Genomic DNA, 20,509 nt, shown 5'->3' with positions numbered 1-20,509 from the left:
GAGTGAAGACTTTGTCCACATCTGTTGTAAGCAACTCAAATTTAATGAAGCACCTCACGATACACGCATCTAAAAAATGTGAATTCTTTGACATAGAGCAACTTTTTTTTTTTAATAGTAACGCAAATAGTTACTTTCCATGGTAATGAGTTACTTTTATTATAGAGTATTTTAGTTACTAAGGCAGTTACTTTTTTGAACAAGTAGTGAATAACTATAACTAATTACTTTTTTAAAGTAACGTTCCCAACACTGCACACTGCTTACACACCATTTACACTGATGTCCACCCATACTCATTCTCATTCCACTCACACATAGTCTAGCACCAGATGTTTCCATGCAGGTAGACCTGATAATACTGTATCATGTTTTTCTGCAGTCAGTGCCTTCTCCTCGCCCTTCTCTCTCTTTTCTGTTTCAGGTTCTTGATGCTGGAGCTAACAGTTCACAGCTCAACTAGTCTGGGACACTGTGATGTTCTATCTAGGGATGTCCCGATCAGTTTTTTTTGCCTCTGAGTCCTTTGATTTTGAGAATTGGCCGATACCGAGTCCCGATCTGATACTTCTATAATATTTAAAAAGATAAAGAAGAGAAAAAACACAAATACAGGATGTTCTTTATTTATTTTATTCACCTTATTTTAACATTCAACCCTAAACAGAGACATTTTCTGCTGTTTTTTTTTTTTTAATTGTATTTTTGTCAATATTTTCTAACCATATCTACACACACAAGGCCAAATAGGATGAAACAGTTCAACTTTATCACCAAAAAAGAAAATGACAAAGTCGACTATAGCGGACACAGAACATTTAATCTCCAAAATCTAAAAAAAAACAAAACAAAAAAAACCCTGAAATTTTTTCCAATTTATTTTTACATATTTTTATTTTTAGAATTTTTAAAATTTTAATTTAATAATTTTTTTGAAAATAAAAAACTTAAACAAATGTGGTTAAAAAAAAAGAAATTCTCCTAATTCTATGAAATAATATAAATAAAAATAAAAGTCAGAATGAAGAGAGGAAGAGGAGAGAGAGGAGAAAACACAGACTGCAGAGAGAGAAACATGTTACAGCATCAACATTTACATAGAATCAGTTTAATGCTTTATTTAATGTGAGAGAGAGAAGAAGAGGACCTAAACCAGGGGTTGGTGACCTTTAGGATCAGCCATTGAGTGAAGATGTTACTTTTGTGTGTGATCTGCCTGAAAACAGATGTTGTTGTGGAATAAATGTTTTTGTAGTTTTCTTTGGCAGCCATTAAAACTTTATTTTAATCCAACACTTTGACAACAGTCAGAATACAGACACAGTGCACTGTACGTTGATCATAGGTTCCTTTGGATAAACATAACTTAGTTGCACAATCATTTCCTTTGGTTTGTTTATTTATTTCATTCAAGACATTAAAAATATTATTTCTTCTCCACATTGAAAAAAGAAAAAAATATGAATAAAAAAGAGCAGAAAGAAGTAAAAACTTATAACATCTGACCCCTCCTTGAAAAAAAAGAATAATTGCATTAAACAAAGTCAAGCTGCAACAAAGTCATTGTCAACAATACAGTTACACTTCTGTCTCATATCTCTTCTTCAGCACAATACATTTTTTCATGTCATTTATCTTTTTTCAAACCTTTATCAGATGTTCTTTGGCAATTTTTTTTTATTATTGGCTTCATACAAAATCTGAAGAATATTAAAATCAACAATATCATTAAAATTTAGTGACTTACATTTGATAAATAGTGGGTTTGATGGATCTCTATGTCTAATGTTATATATAGTGTTCAGAGCCCTGAACAGTGGCTGTATGTAAGTTTTACAGGTCAAACCTCAAATTTCCACATAGTAAGTTAAATATGGTACAATCATTGTGTTATATAAAGTGAGTAGAGAAAATTTAATATATTATAATAATTATATAATCAGCCTGTCCAGTTATTGGTGAATTAATTTTATTTTTTAACCTTTTGAATGTCCATCCCATTTATTTGTATTGATAAATCAACAGTGTTTCTTTTGTCATTGAATATTATATGTTTTGTTTTGTTAACATTGAGAACTAATTTATTTTGATCAAAACAATGTTTTATTTTTTTGAGTTCTTCATTTATTACTTCCATTGTCTCCTGTATTTCTTTACGTGAGTAAAATAAGGTTGTGTCATCTGCAAATAAATACTCTGTAATCTATCTGATGCTTTTGTAAAGTCATTAATGTATAATATGAACAGTAATGGCCCAAGTATGGAGCCTTGGGGTACTCCCCGATTTACGTTACACTGGTTCGATTTTGTATCATTTAATTGTACATAATGCTGGTGTAGAAATGTAATGAATTACTTTATTTCTTTTAAATGTACTTAAGCACAAGTAAAATTACTGATTTAGAAATATACTCAAAAAAGTACAAGTACCCATAAAAGCTACTCAATTACAGTAATGTGAGTACTTGTAATCCATTACTTTCACCTCTGCTTAAACATGTTGTACCTGAGACACTGACTGTAACTGAGCTGTGTGAGATTCTAAACTACAACTGCAAAGAAACTGAGGGCTTCATTTGTGGTGTTTTTTTGTTTTGTTTTGTTTTTTCACAATGTGACTCTCACTCTTTGCAGAGATAATTACAGAGATCAAAGCAGACAATGTGAAGTGGAAATTTTCTAGGAGGAACAAACAGAAAAGAAGAAGACAGTGAGAAAAAAGAAGCTGATAATAGAAAGTAAATTTAGACATATTTACAGCTTATCTTGGGTCAGAGATGAAGAAAGAGTATCTGTGTGAGCATCGTTTTTATAGACTTTAAGAGTAAAGTTGTATTAGTATAAGACATTTTTTAAATATACAGTAAGTCGTAATATTACAAAAGTAAACTTATTCTATTACGAGAAAAAATGTCTTAGAATAAATTTGTAATTAAAAGACAAAAAAGCTCTACTATGGAAATAAACATTGACAGTCGACAAAAGATCTTGATGTTCTTTTCAAACTTCTGATGATAATGTTATGTTATGGTTTCATTTATTCAAGCAACTGTTCTTTAATAAATCCACTTTGATCTCCTGACATGTTTCGACTGACAACTGCCAGTCTACATCAGAGGCGTCTGCTGATCGCTTTGATGTTTCCACATTGTTACACTTTGAAAAAAGCTGATCCACCAAACCAAACTGTAAAACAATGAGCCACAAAAAGAAGAGTCACTGCGTAACAAGAACTTATGAAATGCACACACATCAGTGGAGGCGTGTTACTGCTACAGCTTCTTTTCATGTACAGTTAAAGCTGGTGTAAAATTCCTCTGTCCTCTCCTCACACACTATCTTCTTCACTGCTTCTTTGACTGTTGAAGACATCACTTCTTCTTCCTCTTCCTCCTCTTTTTTTCTGACCTACAGGAAACAATACGGGAGTTTTGATTGATTGTATGTCTTTAAAAGAGGATAGCAGCATATGTCAACAAGGAAGCATTTGTCTCCACCTTCATGGTGTTTCACACCCTTGTAATTTAATCAGAGTTTTAACCCTTTAACACCTGTAATATTAACATCTCTGCATGGGTTTTCTTGCATATTTTGTCCATATAAAATGGTCATAAAAATGTCCTATGATGAAGTGTTTTCCATAACACTTTAGACCTTCCAATAAATGGCAATTTATCACTATTTATTATTGTTCCAACAGTGTAATACCATTTTGAAATTAAGAAAAACACAAAAACTAAATATTTTTTTTTAGATTTAGTAGGAATAAAACAATGAAAACACACGAATAACAGATTTTTCAACAAATATAAAAACATTCAGGAGAATGTAAAACACCTCTGTGGAAGTTTCCTCATCCTTGAAGGTCTTCCAGATTCTATTTTTTGCTACAAATATGAAATAATTTGCTCTTTTTTTGAATCTCCATGTTTGCACGTGCAGCACCCCTTCCCCAGCACCACCCGCAAGCCGAAGCGACTTCTTTGCAGGGTTTTTACAAAGGAGGAAACGTGATTACTGTAATGTTTGTAGGTTGTCCATAAAGCACAACATCTTAGCTTATAGAAACATTTGGAGTTTTTCAAATAGAGCAAATTTTAACAGTTACGGTCATTTTAATGCGCACATACCAGGATGTGTTGCAAGGGTTAAGGATAAGGATGTTTCCACAGAAGCGACAATAAAGGCAGATGCTGTTAATAGAGTTAAAGGACCCCTGTAAATTATGTCTACAGGGGTAAGACCACACAGTGCTGCAGAGCACAATACCATTTATTAAAAAAAAGTATGAAAACAAACACTTATTCTGATTACAATAAACCTATCCCATCAATATTTTGGGAGAATTCTTTGTGTATCTGTGTTATTGTTATAATGTGTAACAGTTCAACAGCTCAAATATTGCGTAGGTTACAGATCCTTGAATGCTGGGACGTATATGAGTCACTTACCGTGGTGCTGGGCAGGGCCTTGGTGATTCTCTACATTATCATAGATCACTCTGCTGTCCTGCTCATCCTGAGTGCAAACAAAGTACTTCAGAAGTAGAAACTATAGTGATAACAAGTAACAATCCACAATCACAACTCTTTAGTTGTGTAAAATGTGTAAAAATAGTAACAAATGCTATAAAGCATTTCTGAAATTACTTTCTCAGACAGTCCACACAAACTAGATACAACTAATGATACACTTTTTAACTTTAGCACAAAACTCATGATCTTGGTTTTGATAAAGACTCTAAAGTTAAATCTAGGAAGACCCTGAATTATAAAGAGTTCATTGATTACATTCTTGGTGTTTTTCAAGTGTGTGTGAGGTGGCCTAAAACTGCAGATAGGAGAGAGTGGGAAACAGTTATGGGACGCAAGCTCAGGCTTGATCACCCTGTAGCTGGTCACCTTTGATGAGGGTGTTCAGTGTTAAAAAGGCAGAAACACCCCTTGATTCAAAGGAACACTACAGATGATGCATCCCAAATTTACATCCTTTCTAAATCTGAAACACAGCTCTCACGCCACTCTCCAATGTTGTTGTGTCTTCAGTTGCTACACCACAGGGGTTGCTATGGTTGATTGATGCTGTGCAGCTGACTGCATAGTAGGGGTTGAACAAACTAGTCGACTTTAGTGTTGTCTCGCAAATCTGTCTACGTGATGTCGACTTGTCGCAGTACCTGACTTTAGCCCAAGATGGCGGCACAACACAGCAAACGAGGGTCCTAGTATAAAATCAAGCAATTCTCGCTCCTTCCTGGTTTGTGCTCAAACTGCAGCTGGTAGGCAGATACTATGGCTAATATACATGCTAACGTTAGCTGTAGTGGTAACATGTCTGTGTATTAAGCAGATCTGAAAAACAGCAGAGCAGGACGGAGGCTTTGTTAGTGGGGTAAGACTGCTGTTATGCCAAAATCTGTGACCCATAATAATCTGTGACTGGAGGTGTCAACAGTTCCAACCCCTGTGGTTTCTCGGCAGACATTTAAATGTAAATAGCTCCAAAGAGGTTTGACAACACCGGCTTTGGTGAAGGAAGTCGAAGCTAATTTAAAAACAGCCCAAACAAAGTCTAAATGCCTGGTTTTGAGGAAACCTTGGGGCTTAACAGTTACCATAGGCTCATGGTAGGCGAAGCAGCACTTCCTGGGTTTACTTAGCTTCTATAGCATGTCCCGTATCCCAGGGGCTGGCGGTGTTGTGCCAAAGTCTGTGACTCTTAAGAATCTGTGACCGCTGCAGCTTCTCTGCGGTAGAGAAGAAGAGTGCTTCGTCAACTGACTAAACCTCTCCGTAGCTATTAAGGAGCTATTTACACACCCTTAAACATGACGCTCTGGCGGGTGAAGTAAATGCAGACTGGGGAAGAATTACAATCGTGTTTAGGGGAAGTAAATGTTCGCCGAGAAGCCGCAGGGGTTGGAACTGTTGCCACCTGTTGTCACAAATTTATTTGGGTCACGGATTTTGGCACAACACCTGCACTCGGTTGCCACTCGGCTGTGACGTCATCGACTAGTAAACGTCGACTTGACTAGTATGCACATAAAGTCGACTTTTAAAATTATGAAGTCGGTCAACCCCTACTGTATAACAAAGAAGTAAAAAGTTCACGTTTTCAGTCACAAGTCTGCTGCCTCTTTTAACCACACACATAACAAATTGACGACGAGGATGGCGAGTGTTTTGCCTCGACCTGCGTTATTTCTTGCATCTGCCGGACAACCCACAATTCCTTCTGATATGTGGATGAAGATGTTCACCAACTACCTGCTTGCTATTCACGTGGAGGAAGACGAGTGGGCTGACAAGAGGAAACGTGCGCTCCTACTGCACTGCTTGAGCACCAAAGGACAACATATCTTCTACACACTCACGGATGGAGGTACGAGCTATCAGTCCACCTTGACCGTGTTGTGTACACACTTCAGACCTGCAATAAATGTCGTGGTGGAGAAACAACGAGTGCAGAGGCCGCATGAGACTGTTGCTGAGTATGTTGACACGCTACGAGAGCTGGCGGTGACGTGTGCGTTTACTGAGAATACTGATGAGATGATCCAGGACCAACTCATTGAGCATGCCAGCAGCCCAAGAATACGGGAGAAGCTGTTGGTGCAAACAGAGGGAAATATGGATGGATTTAGCAGTTAATATGGAAGCTGCGATCGTGCATGTACAGACTCTTTCAGCTGAGTCCCAATCTCCTGTGCACGTCGTGCAAGCAAAGCCAAGAAAGTAGGATGGTCGTACATGGAATGCATCTCATCTCTCTCTGGTCCCAGACAGCTCAAAGAACATCATTAAAACCATGACTGCTGCCCCAGCCCCTGAGCCAGAACTTGCACCACCACTGTTTGATAACGTGCCTAGACCCACGAGGTTCAGAAATAAGCCTGCTTGGCTTAACAATTACAAACATTATTTGTTCTCATGGCCTTTGGGGGGAATATTGAAATAGAAAATGATGTAAAAAAAAAAAAAGGGAAAAACATTCCAGACAATGTGAAATGACTTTGTCATGATGTGAATTACAAGTGGAAGAGATACTGTAATTGTAGTTGTAAGGTTATGTTGCTACTTTATAATTATTTTGTACTACTGAGTAATGTTGTTAATATTAACAAGTGATTGCAGTGAAAAAACAATTATGAAGATTGAAGTTAACACTAATTTACAGTCAGTCTTATTTGATTTCAGGTATTGATTATTTCCTAGTTATCAGTAACATTCTTAAACAAAGGGGAAATATGTTGTGTCTTCAGTTGCTACACCACAGGGGTCGCTGTGGTTGAATGATGCTGTGTTGCTGACTGTATAGCAGAGAAGAAGAAGAAAGTAAAAAGTTCATGTTTTCATACACGAGTCTGCTGTCTCTTTTAATATTCCTAACCACGTACATAACACCTGTGTTTAATAATTCAGATTCTTTTCTTTAGGTCTAAACCTAGAGCAGTCACATATCAACCACTCTGTGTATTGGGAAACAATCACTGGTTACTTTTGCTGCTGTTGGACCACATTTGAGAACCTAAATAGTTCCTGAGAGCTGACGTGTGTTTAGTAAGAAGCTGGTTGGTTATAAATATACTCACAGGAACACAATCTTGATCTTGAGCATCTGTAACAAAAAAAAGACATTTCTGTCATTGGAATTGAATCAAAAACTGGTTATTGATGTTATAACTAAAGTCGTACAGTGTTGATATGATTCTCAGCAGCAAACAAACAGAAAAGAAGAGTTTATCCTTTCATAGTTTGTCCTCTCTGAGTCACAGACCTTTATGTTCTGTTGTCATAGGTTTTTAACTAAATCTTTGTAGAGATACACACCTTCTGCTGCTCCAGTCCTCCTCCTGTATTTAATCTGAACAGTAGTAACAATAACAACCAGGATGATCAGCAGGCAAATCTTTGCAATGTTGAGGATGAAGATGATCTTGTTTGGAGTCGAATCAGACGTTAAATCAACTGGAGCTGAAAACAATGAAGAACATATAAAGACAGTGTTTACATGTTAAAGGTGAGATTTGATTGGTCGTCCTACCTGTAGACACAAGTGTGTAGTCAGCAGAAATCTTCACTTCATTGTTCATAACAAACTGGCAGGTGTATCTTCTGCTGTGGTTAATCTGATGTGTTATTATCAGATCAGAACCACATGTCTTCTGTTTAATATAATAGACTTCATCATCATCTTGCTTCATTTCATCTCTCTCCTCATCCAGCCATCTCAGGATGCCTTTTACACAACTGATGTATCCGACCACCCACAGAGAGCACGTCAGTGTGACTCCTCCCACTGGATCAGTGCTTTGATTTGCTGAGACTGAGGAAAATGTGAAAGAATCCAAAGAATTAAATGAACAGTGATATTTGTGGTCAGTACCAGGGTTGGTGTCAATTACATTTTTTAGTTACAATTACTGTAAGTTTTTATTACCCATGTTCAATTACAATTCATTTACAAATACAGTGTCAAGCATTTTTCCAATTACAATGGAATTACATTTATTTTTTATCCTCATAAAGTCAATTACAATTATGTTCTCAATGACTAAAGTTCAATTACAATTAATCACAATTACTGATCCTGTAATAAATAAGTTAATAAAAGTTAACCTTCCTCTTGTGTTAGCTTCCTGTTAGCATCTCTAATGATAACTGGTTTAGGACCAGTTATTGGCACATCAAAAAAAGCAGTGAACCAGTGCAACCACAACATACAAATACCAGAATTACAAATATATTATGAATTATATAAATAGAATTATAAATACATTCATATATATCAGAATTACAGATATACAGTATTATGAATAGATTATATAAATAGAATTCTGAATACATTTAACAATACCAGAACCACAGATATACTTATAAATCCCAGAAATGAAAATGTATTTACACATATGTACATATACACATAACACATATATATAGATTTTTACAATAAATTAGAGAGTAGTGTGTTGTCATGGTTGTAAATGTTGTCAATTACAATTACAGTGGCCAGGAATTTTTCCAATTACAAATAAATTCCAATTATTTATTATCCTCAGAAAGTCAATTACAATTACGTTCTCAATTACTAAATTCCAATTACAAAGAATGAAAATGACTGAGTCTGAAATAAATAAGCTACTAAAAGTTAACCTTCCTCTTGTGTTAGCTTTCTGTTAGCATCTCTAATGATAACTGGTCCTAAATCAGCCGTAAATTACACTAAAAACAAATATCTATCATCTCATTTATTTCATATCTATTGGTTACCTTGTTAGGTTTTATAATCAATGAAAATATAGGTTTTAATATTTTTAGTGTGGGCGTCTGAGACTTTTATGTGTCAGTTTACCTTTAGATTTATATATTTTTTAATGGTAAAATGTGGTAAAGCTTGATATGAAACATATTTTAATAAATGTTAACTACATATGTGTAGAACTGTACATAGAACTGTAACATGGTTCCCCAGTTTTGTGTTAAATTATAATTGATCATTTTTATTGATTTTTCATGGCAATTACAAATACAAAGTCAATTATCTGAACTCAACTACAATGTAATTACAATTACAACAGCAACATTTTTTTTAAAATTACATCCATAATTATGCCATATTTGTAATTAATGATCAATTATGCAATTACAACTATAAATGACCCCAACCCTGGCCAGAACTGATGGTCTTTAAAGCTGCAGTATGTAAGTATTTTTTATGGCGTCATTTGGTCAAAAATCTATAATCATCATAGAACACTTTGGATTACAATATGCTCAGAGTAGACAGTGAATCTCTGCTCTTTCTCCTGGCTGTAAATGAGCTTCAGAAATACAGGAGCTTGATGCTGAGAAAAGGAGGGGGGAGAGGGGAGTGTCTCACTATTCTACATACTGCAGCTTTAACATCTACTGCTTTGCCCAGGCTGAGGGAGGGATGACAGGTTGACAAAAGAGACACATCTTGGTCATTTTGATGATAACTGAGACACCATCTCCCCTCATCCCCTCTTAAATGGCCTACAGGGCGGGGCTGGAATGCCTTGTGATTAAATCGGCCAATCACGTCTTACACCAGCTTCACTCTTTGTTCTGGGCCAATCTCAGCAGCTCAAGAAGAAAAATGTAGGACTCTCAAACATCTGAACATAATTTCTTCTGCTACGCCACCTGCGTGAGGGCTTAGTTTCAGGAACAAACAGAAACAGGACTGCTAAATCTTTACTTGTGACTAAAACTTAAAAAATAACTACTCTTGTCATCTGTCCTAGAGCTGTTCAACTAAAGAATTAGTGAGAAAATAGAGGAAAAACCCTCCCTAATTACCATGAAAGTTCTATAAAATTATCAATTATAATTTAACATTTGTTACAGTTCTATGTACAGTTCTACACATATGTAGTAAACAATATGTTTCATATCAAGCTTTAGCACATTTTAGCATTTTAAAAAAGAGGTATAGTAACACAGAAAAGTCTCAGACGCCCACACCAAAAATAATAAAACCTATGATATCACTGATTAGGAAGTAGAGGAAAAAGCCTACATTGGAGTGTGTTGAACTGGTGGAGTTTCTACATGTGATTCCTCAAAGCTTCAGTCATAGATCATATTTATCTGTTTGGGTCTGAATGTGACTTTCTCTGCATTGTTCATTGTTGTAGTAAATTTATGAACAGCTGCAAAAATGTCATGTTACTCACTTGTTAAAATGTTTAGATACACTTTAGTGTCGGGTTCATTTGTGTTCCCATAGTAACATTTGTAAACTCCTGCGTCCTTAGAGGAGATGTTTGTGATGGTCAAAGAACATCTACGGCCCAGACTCAGTTTATCAGCTTGAGGTGAATCTTCATTAATCTGTCCATCACTAACAATGGTATCAGTAGTAAATATGTCTCTGTCGTACAGCCATTTAATGCTAGAACATGATGTTTCAGATGAATCCACACTGTTACAGGGCATGATGACCTCATCTCCAGGTCTGTGAAAGATAAAGATGTAGTCACTGCTGCCTGCTGCAAAGAAACACAGAGCAGTCGTTATAAAGTTATAAAATAAAACAGGGATGGGGTCAATTATAATTGTAATTGCGTAATTGATAATTTATGATTATGGCACAATTATAATTGTAATTTTACTTTAAAAAATCTGTTGCTGACGTAAATGTAATTAATTTGTAATTGAGTTTAGATAATTGACTTTGTAATTGTAATTGCCATGAAAAATCTATAAAAATGATCAATTATAATTTAACACAAAACTGGGGAACCATGTTACAGTTCTATGTACAGTTCTACACATATGTAGTTAACAATTATTAAAATATGTTTCATATCAAGCTTTACCACATTTTACCATTAAAAAATATATAAATCTAAAGGTAAACTGACACATAAAAGTCTCAGACGCCCACACTAAAAATATTAAAACCTATATTTTCATTGATTATAAAACCTAACAAGGTAACCAATAGATATGAAATAAATGAGATGATAGATAATTGTTTTTAATGTATCTTACAGCTGATTTAGGACCAGTTATCATTAGAGATGCTAACAGAAAGCTAACACAAGAGGAAGGTTAACTTTTATTAGCTTATTTATTTCAGACTCAGTCATTTTGATTCTTTGTAATTAGATTTAGTCATTGAGAACGTAATTGTAATTGACTTTCTGAGGATAATAAATAATTGGAATTTATTTGTAATTGGAAAAATTGCTGGCCTTTTATTTATATAATCTATTATAATATATCTATAATTCTGATATTTATGAATGTATTTATATTTCTATTTATATAATTCATAATATATTTGTAATTCTGGTATTTTTGCACTATGTTGTGGTTGCACTGGTTCACTGCTTTTTTAGATGTGCCAATTCACACCTGTTTTACAGTCTCTGCATTTATAAATGTGATCGATTATGTAAAACATCTATACTATATATCTCACAAGTCTCATAGTTTTTTATTGAATCATGTGACCCCCTCTGATCATGTGACCTAATCGCAGGTGTGTCAGAGCTGTTTCCTAAGTCTGATGAAGGGCTAAGGCCTGAAACGTTACTTTTGCTGGTGAGAAAGACATTTTGGTGAGCATTACAGCTGTGCAGATCTATCACATTTCTTTCAAATGTTTCCTCAGCCTCAGATCTGTGATGTTCCTCTTTGTGGTGATCTCACTGAGCACGCCCAGAACGTCAGCACCGGATTTCATCACATTTCTCGGCTTTTTAAACTCACACTGTTCAACTATCAACTGGTGTTCAGGCAGAACAACATAGAAACACAAAGAAAGTCAACCATAAGCAGTTTTTCCAATTACAATTCAATTACAATTATTATTTATCCTAAGAAAGTCATTTACAATTACAACTCAATTATGATTACAGCGACCAGCATTTTTTTCATCATTTTAAAATCATATTTCCTCTTACACACAATACCTTCAGATTAATCTCTGTAAGTTTTTAAAATACATTATTTCATTTGATTTCCACAAATGTAAAAACTGAAAGTTTTTCATAAACTAAAAGAAGAAGAGGAAGCTCCAAATAAAAAACCTTCTTAACATAAATTTATAATTTTCATTCTGTGGCCCTAAATTAGGTCCATACTCCTTCATTGTGTTCTCCTAATCATTTTCTACTGTTTGTTCAAAGAAATAAACTCATTTGATCAAAGTAATCACAACTTGAGTAGATTCAATTTTCTAACTTAAAACTGATGTATTTCAGGTTTTGGGTCCATTATTATCTGACTGAAATAAAACTAACTTAAAGGGGACATATCATGGTTTTAAATCGTTCCTTTTTACATATAAATCATACAGTTGTGGTCTATATAAAGCGGAACTGCAATGCTTGAGTCTGAATTCCTCACCGAGCTAACGCTAGCGCCAAGCTAACGTCACAAAATGCATTTTAATACAGTCTTTTTCGGAGACAAAAACGGCAAAATGAATGACTAATGAAAACTTTAGACTTAAATTAAACCACGTAGGCCATATCATCAAGGATCTAAAACGAGCACACAGCGCTAACTTATGAAGACGGTGCAACTGCTAATGCTAACAAAACAATGACAGGGACGTCTTATCATCACACTTTTTAGCGTTATTTACAGCTTACCAAAGTGCTCTGTTCGTCGTCTCCAAAGATAGAAGGAATTGAACCCTCAATCAGACAAAGTCTTTCAGCAAATCCTTCTTTATACTGGCGGAGGTTGCAGAAGCAGTCATCCTTGAAGTGCTGCGCGCACACAAAAATGACCTTACCCACAGATGTGGGTACATTTCTATAAAAAATAAAACTCAAACATCACAACTGCTTTAAAAACCCACTAATTGCCTCCACACTGACTGCATGGTGGAAAGCCCTGGACATCACAATATCCAATTAAAAACTAGTATAACTGTCTCCAATCTGGCCACAACCCCGACTTTAAAAATAAAAAAAACACCACTCTATCTGAAGACATGGGAAGAGAGTGAAATCACTCATCTCCAAGACCTTTTTGAAAAATGACAAGATCAGGTCATATAACAATCTAACCCAAGCATTCGATATAAATAAAAGTAACTTTCTACAGTACTTACAAGTAACAGAGACAATAAAGAAAACCACTCCACTAGACTTAACTACGGTACAACCTCTAGAACTGGCTATATATATGAAAAAAATCTCAACAAAATCAAAAACACTCTCAAAAATATACAGAGCGCTTTCGAACACTAACTGTAATTACTTACCAATCGCGAAGTGGGAGGCCGAACTCTCAATCACCCCGAGCACTGATTTCTGGGCAGAATTTGTTGTAATACTTTTAAGATGACAAAAAACACAAACCTTCAGCTAATTCAATACAAGGTCCTCCACAGATCCCACATTACCCAACAGAAAAATGCATAAAATGGGCTTCTCAGCAACAGACTTCTGCTCTCAGTGCACCCAGAATACAGCGGATTCCTATCTACATGCCTTATGGCTTTGCTCCCCCAGTTCAACACTTTTGGATTCTAATCACTGAAAAACTGTCCTCCATTTTGGACTGCAGGATTCCTTTATCTCCAAATCTTTGTTTGATTGGAGACCTGACAATGCTTCAACCTCCAGCAACCAATCACAATCAATCCTTGCGGCACTATCCATAGCAAAAAAAACAATATTACTTAAATTGGATGGCTGGGGTGGGTTGCCGGGGTGCCTTGTTGCCTCAGCACGGGTGTGCAATTCCTTCTGGGTGTTCACGAGGTCCCGGGGCTGTTTGATTTGGCGCTGTTTGCCCCTTGTATGCGCATCTGGTTGGTCTCTGGGGCTGGGGCCCTGCCGTGCTCCCCTGCCGCTCCTTCTCCTTGCTCCCTGTCCCCCTGTCTCGTCCTCCCCCCCTCCTCCTCCTTTGCTCTTGCGCCCGCCATCCTGTTGGGTTGGGTTTGGGGGGCTCCCGTTGGCCTGGGGCACTGGTGGGGGGGCTGTGGCTCCCGCCTGGGGGGCGGGCGGTGCCGTGCCGGGTGGGTTGGCTGGGGGGTGGTCTCGTTGGGGGCCTGGGGTCGTGGGGTCCTTGGCTCCGGTCCGGGGGATCCGGGGTGGGGGTGGCTTTGGGGGTGGCTGCTGCCCGGGGTCGGCGATTGCCTCCTGGGTCGCTGGGTGGCGGGGTGTGGCTATGGGTTGCTCCGTCGGCCCTTGCGGGTCCTGGGCTTGGCTCCCTGGGGCGCACCTTTGCCAGGGATGTCGCTTGCGCGACGAGCCGGGCGGGGCCCCCTCCGGGGCTTTTGTATGACCGCAATGGCCGGGGTGTGGCCGTTACGGCTAGGGGGGTGGGGTGGGGGGTGCTATGGGGCCTCCCCGGGGTCGTATGGGTGGGTGTGCGGGGGTGCGGCGCGTGGTTTTTGGCCTGGTGAATCCGCGTCGGGATTGGCTGGTCTGCTGGCTGGGTGCACCGGCGCCGTGGGCGCGATTCCGGGGGGTGCCCCGGGGGCGGATCCTTGGTCTACGTGTCCGGGGGAGTGCTCTCCTGCCATCTGCCCGGGGACCGCCGCGGCTCGTGGCGGCGCTGCGCAGCCTTGGCGGGGCGGGGCTGGTGGCTCGGGCCCGCTGTGTCGTCCGGGGTGTACTGGCGTCGGGGGGGTGTCTCGTGCCGGTGCGTGGGTCGTCGGGATTGCCTCCGTGGGGGGGGGGGGCTATTTGGCGCCGTGGTGTGGGGGGGCGGTTCCGGGCTGGGGGTGCTTCGGTACTCTGGCTTGCCGGTCCGTGGCTGGCGTCCTCTCGTCGGGGGGGCCGGGGCCGCCTCCCGGTGGAGAGTGTTGTATCGTGGCGCCGGGTGGGCCTGTGCTGGCCCTGGTGCGGGCACGGGCCTCCCCCTGCGCGGCCGCTCCCCTTGGCGGCGGGGTGGGCGTTGCTCCGGGCCGGCGGGCGGCGGGGGTCGCCCCCTGGGGCAAACCGAGGGATGGGGGGTGTCGCCTGCTCCGCGGGGCCGGCGCGGTCTGGGGGTGCCGTGGGGGGGGGTTTCCGGCTGTGCTGCTCTGGGGCCCGCAGTGGCACTTGCCCGTCTGCGCATCTACCCTCTCGCGTGGCCCGCCATGCGGACGGGCCCGGCTCACACCGGACAGGCCTCCTACATGTTCACTTCACCCCACTCCCAGCTGGTCTGGCTCACTCACAAAATGCACCACACACCCATACCCAACCCTTGGGGGGCTGGATGGTGGGGCTGGGGGTGGAGGGGGCCGCCACCTGTGTTACTATGTAGTGGTGTGGGGGCGGCACTCCCACCTCTAGTTGCCCTACTAATCCCTCCAATTTTAATCACATCTCAACATGCCACCCCCCGGAGGTGTATCATCATTTACACCCTCCGGCCTATTACACACACATACACACAAATCCAAGAGGCTGGATGGGGAGCACCGCTCCCCTCCATCCCCTTCTTTTAATTACACCCCATACATTCACCAAACACACATTCACACAGGGGATCGGGAAGTGCCTCTCCATTGGGGAATGGAGAGGCACCATAACAGGGTGGTGGGTTGGTACACATAATTGGGTCTCTCCGGTGGGGGCCTGGCCCCGTTGGTGGCTGGGCCACTGCATAGAGTAAAAGTACATCAGGATGGTGCGGGGGTCGTGGCGGTGGGTCTCTGGGGGCTTTGCCGGGGTCTCTCCTTGCGGGGTCTTTCCGGGCGGTGTCGGCCTGGTGGGCGCGGGGGGTGCCTCTCCCCCTTGGGTGTGGCTTGGTGCTTGTTTCGTCTCCTGGTTGGCCTTGGGGGCGGGCCCCGCGGTGTGCAGGCCCGGGCGGCCTGCCTCGCCGGTTTGGGGGGTGGGTGTGCTGGGGGGTGCTGGTGTCCTCACCGGGGTTGGGGCAGGGTTGTTTGGCGCCTCGGGATGATGCTGTTTACTGGGGGGGGGCGGCGCTAGCTGTTCCGGTGGTTGAGGTTGCTTTCGGCCACCTGGTGGGTATGTCCTGCATCTGCGGACTGGTGGGTGGGTCCGGGGCATCTTTGGCTGGGGGCTGCTCCCCGCTGGATGGTGCCGTTGGGGTGCCTCCGTCCCCGCGATGGGGGGCGCCGGTTGCTCGCGGGCCGGGGGGGCGCCGCCCCGTGGCTTGCGCTGTCCGGGGGGCGGCGGGCCCTGGGCTGCTGGCCTTGTGCCGTCTGGGGCTATGCGGTCCTGCTGGGCTGTGGCCGGGTCCTGGGCCGGGGTGGGGGCGCGTCCCGGGGGGCTTGGCCCGGGGCTTGCCCTTGGGGGGTCCTGGTCCCGGGGGGTGCTCCTGGGGCCCGGGTGCTTGGCTGGCTGGCTGGCCGGGCCGGTCCTGGCGGGGGTCTTCCGGGGCGGGTGGTGCGTGCCGCGCCCTTGCGCACCTTCTGGTGCGGCCCCTGCTTGGGCAATCCCCCGTGAGGCAGGGTGTCGGGGCCAGAATAGGGGGCCACATCCCGGCGGAGCGGTCTGGCTTGGCCTATGGAGGGGGCCCTGGCTTTAAAGAACTGAAGCTCGTGGCACAGGCGGCATCAACAAAAGGCGATCTGGGGCGCCCGGGGGGCTAGGTTGGGGTGCCTGGGGACCGGCGGGGGGACTCCAGCGGCCCCTGGTGCCTTATGCGGCTTGGGGTGTGGTCGTCCGCCCTGGGCAGGCTGCTCCTGGTGCTGCATCCATTTCCGGGTCTTCCTGGCCTGGGGTCGGGTCCCTGCTGGCTCTGGGCTCGCCGGCGGGTGCCCGCCGGCTGCCGATTCGGCGTGGCTCTGGTCGTCTGCTGGGCGTGGGCTTCGGCTCCTCCGCTGGGGTCTCCGGCGGGGAGTTCTCTGGGCCCTCCCCTCGGGGGGCTGGGCGCGGGGGTGTGGGGCTGGGGGGCCTGGGGGTTGGGGGTTGGGATCGGTGGCGTGGTGCGCTGGGTCCTTGGCTCTTTGGGGCTTCTCGGGTGTGTATGGGGGGCAATGGCTGCCTCTCGGCTTGGGATCTTGGGGGCGTTCGGGGGGCTGCTTGGCCGTGGGGGGGTCGCCGGGGGCCCCTAGATTTCCCGCTCTTTCTGCTGGCCCGACTGCTTTCGGGCCCGGGGGCGGCTCATGGGTTTTGCAGTAGCAGTTCTTGGAATTACATTTGTCATGGACGCACTGGCCTCGGGCTGTGGGATAACACTCATACTGGGCTCAACCATAGACACGTTGTTCCCAAATACCTGTTTTATGTAACTTCCACTCACTTCCTCCTGCTCACAGCCACCACCATTATTCCTAAGCCGCACACTGGTCACCAGACTGGCTTGATAACACAACATAAGCACAATATACACAACCACAATTTCACATCGCATCACTTGAAATATTGACTATTCCCCACCCATTCGTTTTCCTATCTTGTATCCCTCCTCCCTGTTAACTCCCCCCACCCCACCCCCCTCACCCTGGTGTAACACTGCCCTTTACATCCTACCTTTAATAAAGTATTTACCCTTCCGTAGGGGGGGCTGGTGATGGTCACAATTATGCAATGAAATAAATTCATTTATTTAATTGCAATAATAAAATATGCATTGCTGTTAAAAGATTGCACTTCTTGTAGTGTTAACCTTCAACAGCATGTGCAGACAAGGTGAAAACAAAAAAAAAAAAATTATAAAACTCAACCAGGCACTTTGAAAAGGTTCTGATGCTGGGAGACGTTGTAATGAAGCGTGTGGGTTACTACATCCAACAACCAAACATTTTGACTTATCCTCTCGTAACTTCTGCATCCTGGAGCTTCACTACAAAATAAAAGCGAGAAATAAAAATGGCGGATTGCTCGAAGTGTTGGGCCTGGAGTCGATGTCCTAATTTGGCAGTTCCGCTGATGTTATTGTTCAAAAAACGTAATAGAGAATCGAAAAATCGAAACAGATTGAAAAATATGACCAAAACAGAATATAAAGATATCAACGGAGCACCTGAAGAGACTAATTTGAACTTTTCTGTGCTTCTAAACAATCTAAATAGACATCAAAATGCATTTAAGGGCTAAAAAAGTGGATTTAGCATGATATGTCCCCTTTAAACTAAGTTTTTTTTTTTCAAAATGAGCTCTGTTTTAAAATAAATATAACAATTTGCCTTTAAACTTGATATGAAATGGTATTTTGTCAATATTCTCTAACCATCCATATGTTTTTAACACAGGTCTAGTTTTTTTTATCACTAAATCATTCAAACAAATGAAATCCAAAGCATCTACTCTGTTAAATGATAAAACAACATCAACAGAAGAAGAAGTTTACCTCCAAGCACGAGCACAAAGAGCAGAGTGAGCTGCAGGAGAAGCATTCTGCTGTAGATCAATGTTTCTAATGTTTCCTCACACTCTGATCTGTGAGTGCACTGAGCAAAAATATCATCTTATATCAGTGATGTCATAAAAAGAGGAAGAGGAGTTTAAAAGGGTAAAAAAAAAAAAAAAAAAACACATTATACAGTGATTCTAACTAACGTCTCCTTTAAATAATGTGCTACACACACAAGGCCAAACAGGATGAAACAGTTCAACTTTATCACCAAAAAAGGAAATTACAAAGTCGACTATAGCGAACACAGAACATCACAGCAGAGACACTGACAATAATGAACAGTCACATTATTCCAACAGTCTACACTCATTTCACTACATTTATGATTCTTGTAAGAATGTTTTCATTTCCAAAATATAATAAAAAAAAAAAAATGTTTTAATAAAAACCTTAACAGATCTGGTTAAAAAAATAAATCAATATAATAATTCTATGAAATAAAATTAATATAAATAAAAGTCAGAATGAAGAGAGTAGGAAGAGGAGAAAACACAGACTGCAGAGAGAGAAACATGTTTACAGCATCAACATTTACATAGAATCAGTTTAATGCTTTATTTAATGTGAGAGAGAGAAGAAGAGGACCTAAACCAGGGGTTGGTGACCTTTAGGATCAGCCATTGAGTGAAGATGTTACTTTTGTGTGTGATCTGCCTGAAAACAGATGTTGTTGTGGAATAAATGTTTTTCCAGATGCAGCAAAAAAAAAAAAACCAAGTCAGCCAGAAAACTTTCTTTTAATGCAACGCTTGACAACAGTCAGAATACAGACACAGTGCACTGTACGTTGATCATAGGTTCCTTTGGATAAACATAACTTAGTTCAGGCCCGTGCAGAGACCTCCAAAGGAGCTGGTGCTCAAATAAAAAGGGCACATATTACCAGTACACATCATGGCATCTTGGCCAGTATTAGACAGTTTCATATATATAACAAAAGTAGTAGGCATGAAAAATTAAAGATATTTTATTTGAACAGAATATATAAAACAAACGTGTCACACTTATTTTAAGCAAAATGTTTTCATTCAAAATGAAGTGAGAGCTCCTTTGATTCTAATATTATCTATGGCTAAGATCTTACTGGCACTGCTGGGCTGAGGAGATGATGGAAAGATTGTGGACTGGGGAGGGTCATGACAAGGAAAGAAAAAACAAACGTACATGAGCACACTGTTGGTATTTTAATATACTGTAATAAACCATTAATACCAAATGCTTTGCCAGACTTACAGTAGTACATTCTTAACACTAGCAGCAAACTGGAACATGGAAACTGCAGACATAAAATAAGAACAGAGCAGATTAAATACATGTTTTTGCCCTAATAAAGATATATTAACATTCCTAATCAGCCTCTATTGATCACCTCAATTTATGATCCACTTTATTACGTTTCATCACCTGTATACAGTTTATTTTTCCCTCTTCTCTTGTTTTCCGGCCTTTTCTATTCTTTTTCCTTCGTGGTCTTCTTTACTCAAAATATTTACAACTTTGCAACTATACTTCTCTTCATTTTTAACATTTTTTTAAGTATTTTTCCAGTGCCTTCTACTCTGACCTTTTCTTTGTGGTTGTTCTCCATTCTCTGATCCACTGATATACAATGTAAACAATGAATAAATCCTTAGTGTATCTTCATCTCAAAACAACCTTGAAAAACTATGTATTGTTGTTCTTATGTTTGCTATTTT

At 41.2% G+C, this 20,509-nt stretch overlaps 1 protein-coding gene across 2 annotated transcripts; it reads right to left on the bottom strand.

Moving 5' to 3' along the window:
* Nucleotides 1-2,962: 2,962 nt before the first annotated feature.
* Nucleotides 2,963-18,820, bottom strand: LOC114457988 (uncharacterized). Of its 2 annotated transcripts, XM_028440196.1 has the most exons (7): nucleotides 18,747-18,820; nucleotides 10,703-11,017; nucleotides 8,047-8,328; nucleotides 7,833-7,976; nucleotides 7,595-7,620; nucleotides 4,452-4,518; nucleotides 2,963-3,408 (listed from the first exon to the last, which is right to left on the bottom strand). In XM_028440196.1, the coding sequence occupies exons 1-7, from the start codon at nucleotides 18,790-18,792 to the stop codon at nucleotides 3,329-3,331; spliced, it is 960 nt and encodes a 319-aa protein (XP_028295997.1). In that variant the 5' UTR covers nucleotides 18,793-18,820; the 3' UTR covers nucleotides 2,963-3,328. The 2 variants fall into 2 exon arrangements, with proteins under 2 accessions (XP_028295997.1, XP_028295998.1); XM_028440197.1 differs by lacking the exons at nucleotides 2,963-3,408; nucleotides 4,452-4,518 and adding an exon at nucleotides 6,390-6,608.
* Between the last annotated feature and the right edge of the window lie 1,689 nt (nucleotides 18,821-20,509).

The sequence above is a fragment of the Gouania willdenowi genome, chromosome 24, assembly GCF_900634775.1.
Source record: "Gouania willdenowi chromosome 24, fGouWil2.1, whole genome shotgun sequence".
NCBI lineage: Eukaryota > Metazoa > Chordata > Actinopteri > Blenniiformes > Gobiesocidae > Gouania > Gouania willdenowi.
This window is presented reverse-complemented; position numbering and strand designations above follow the sequence as displayed.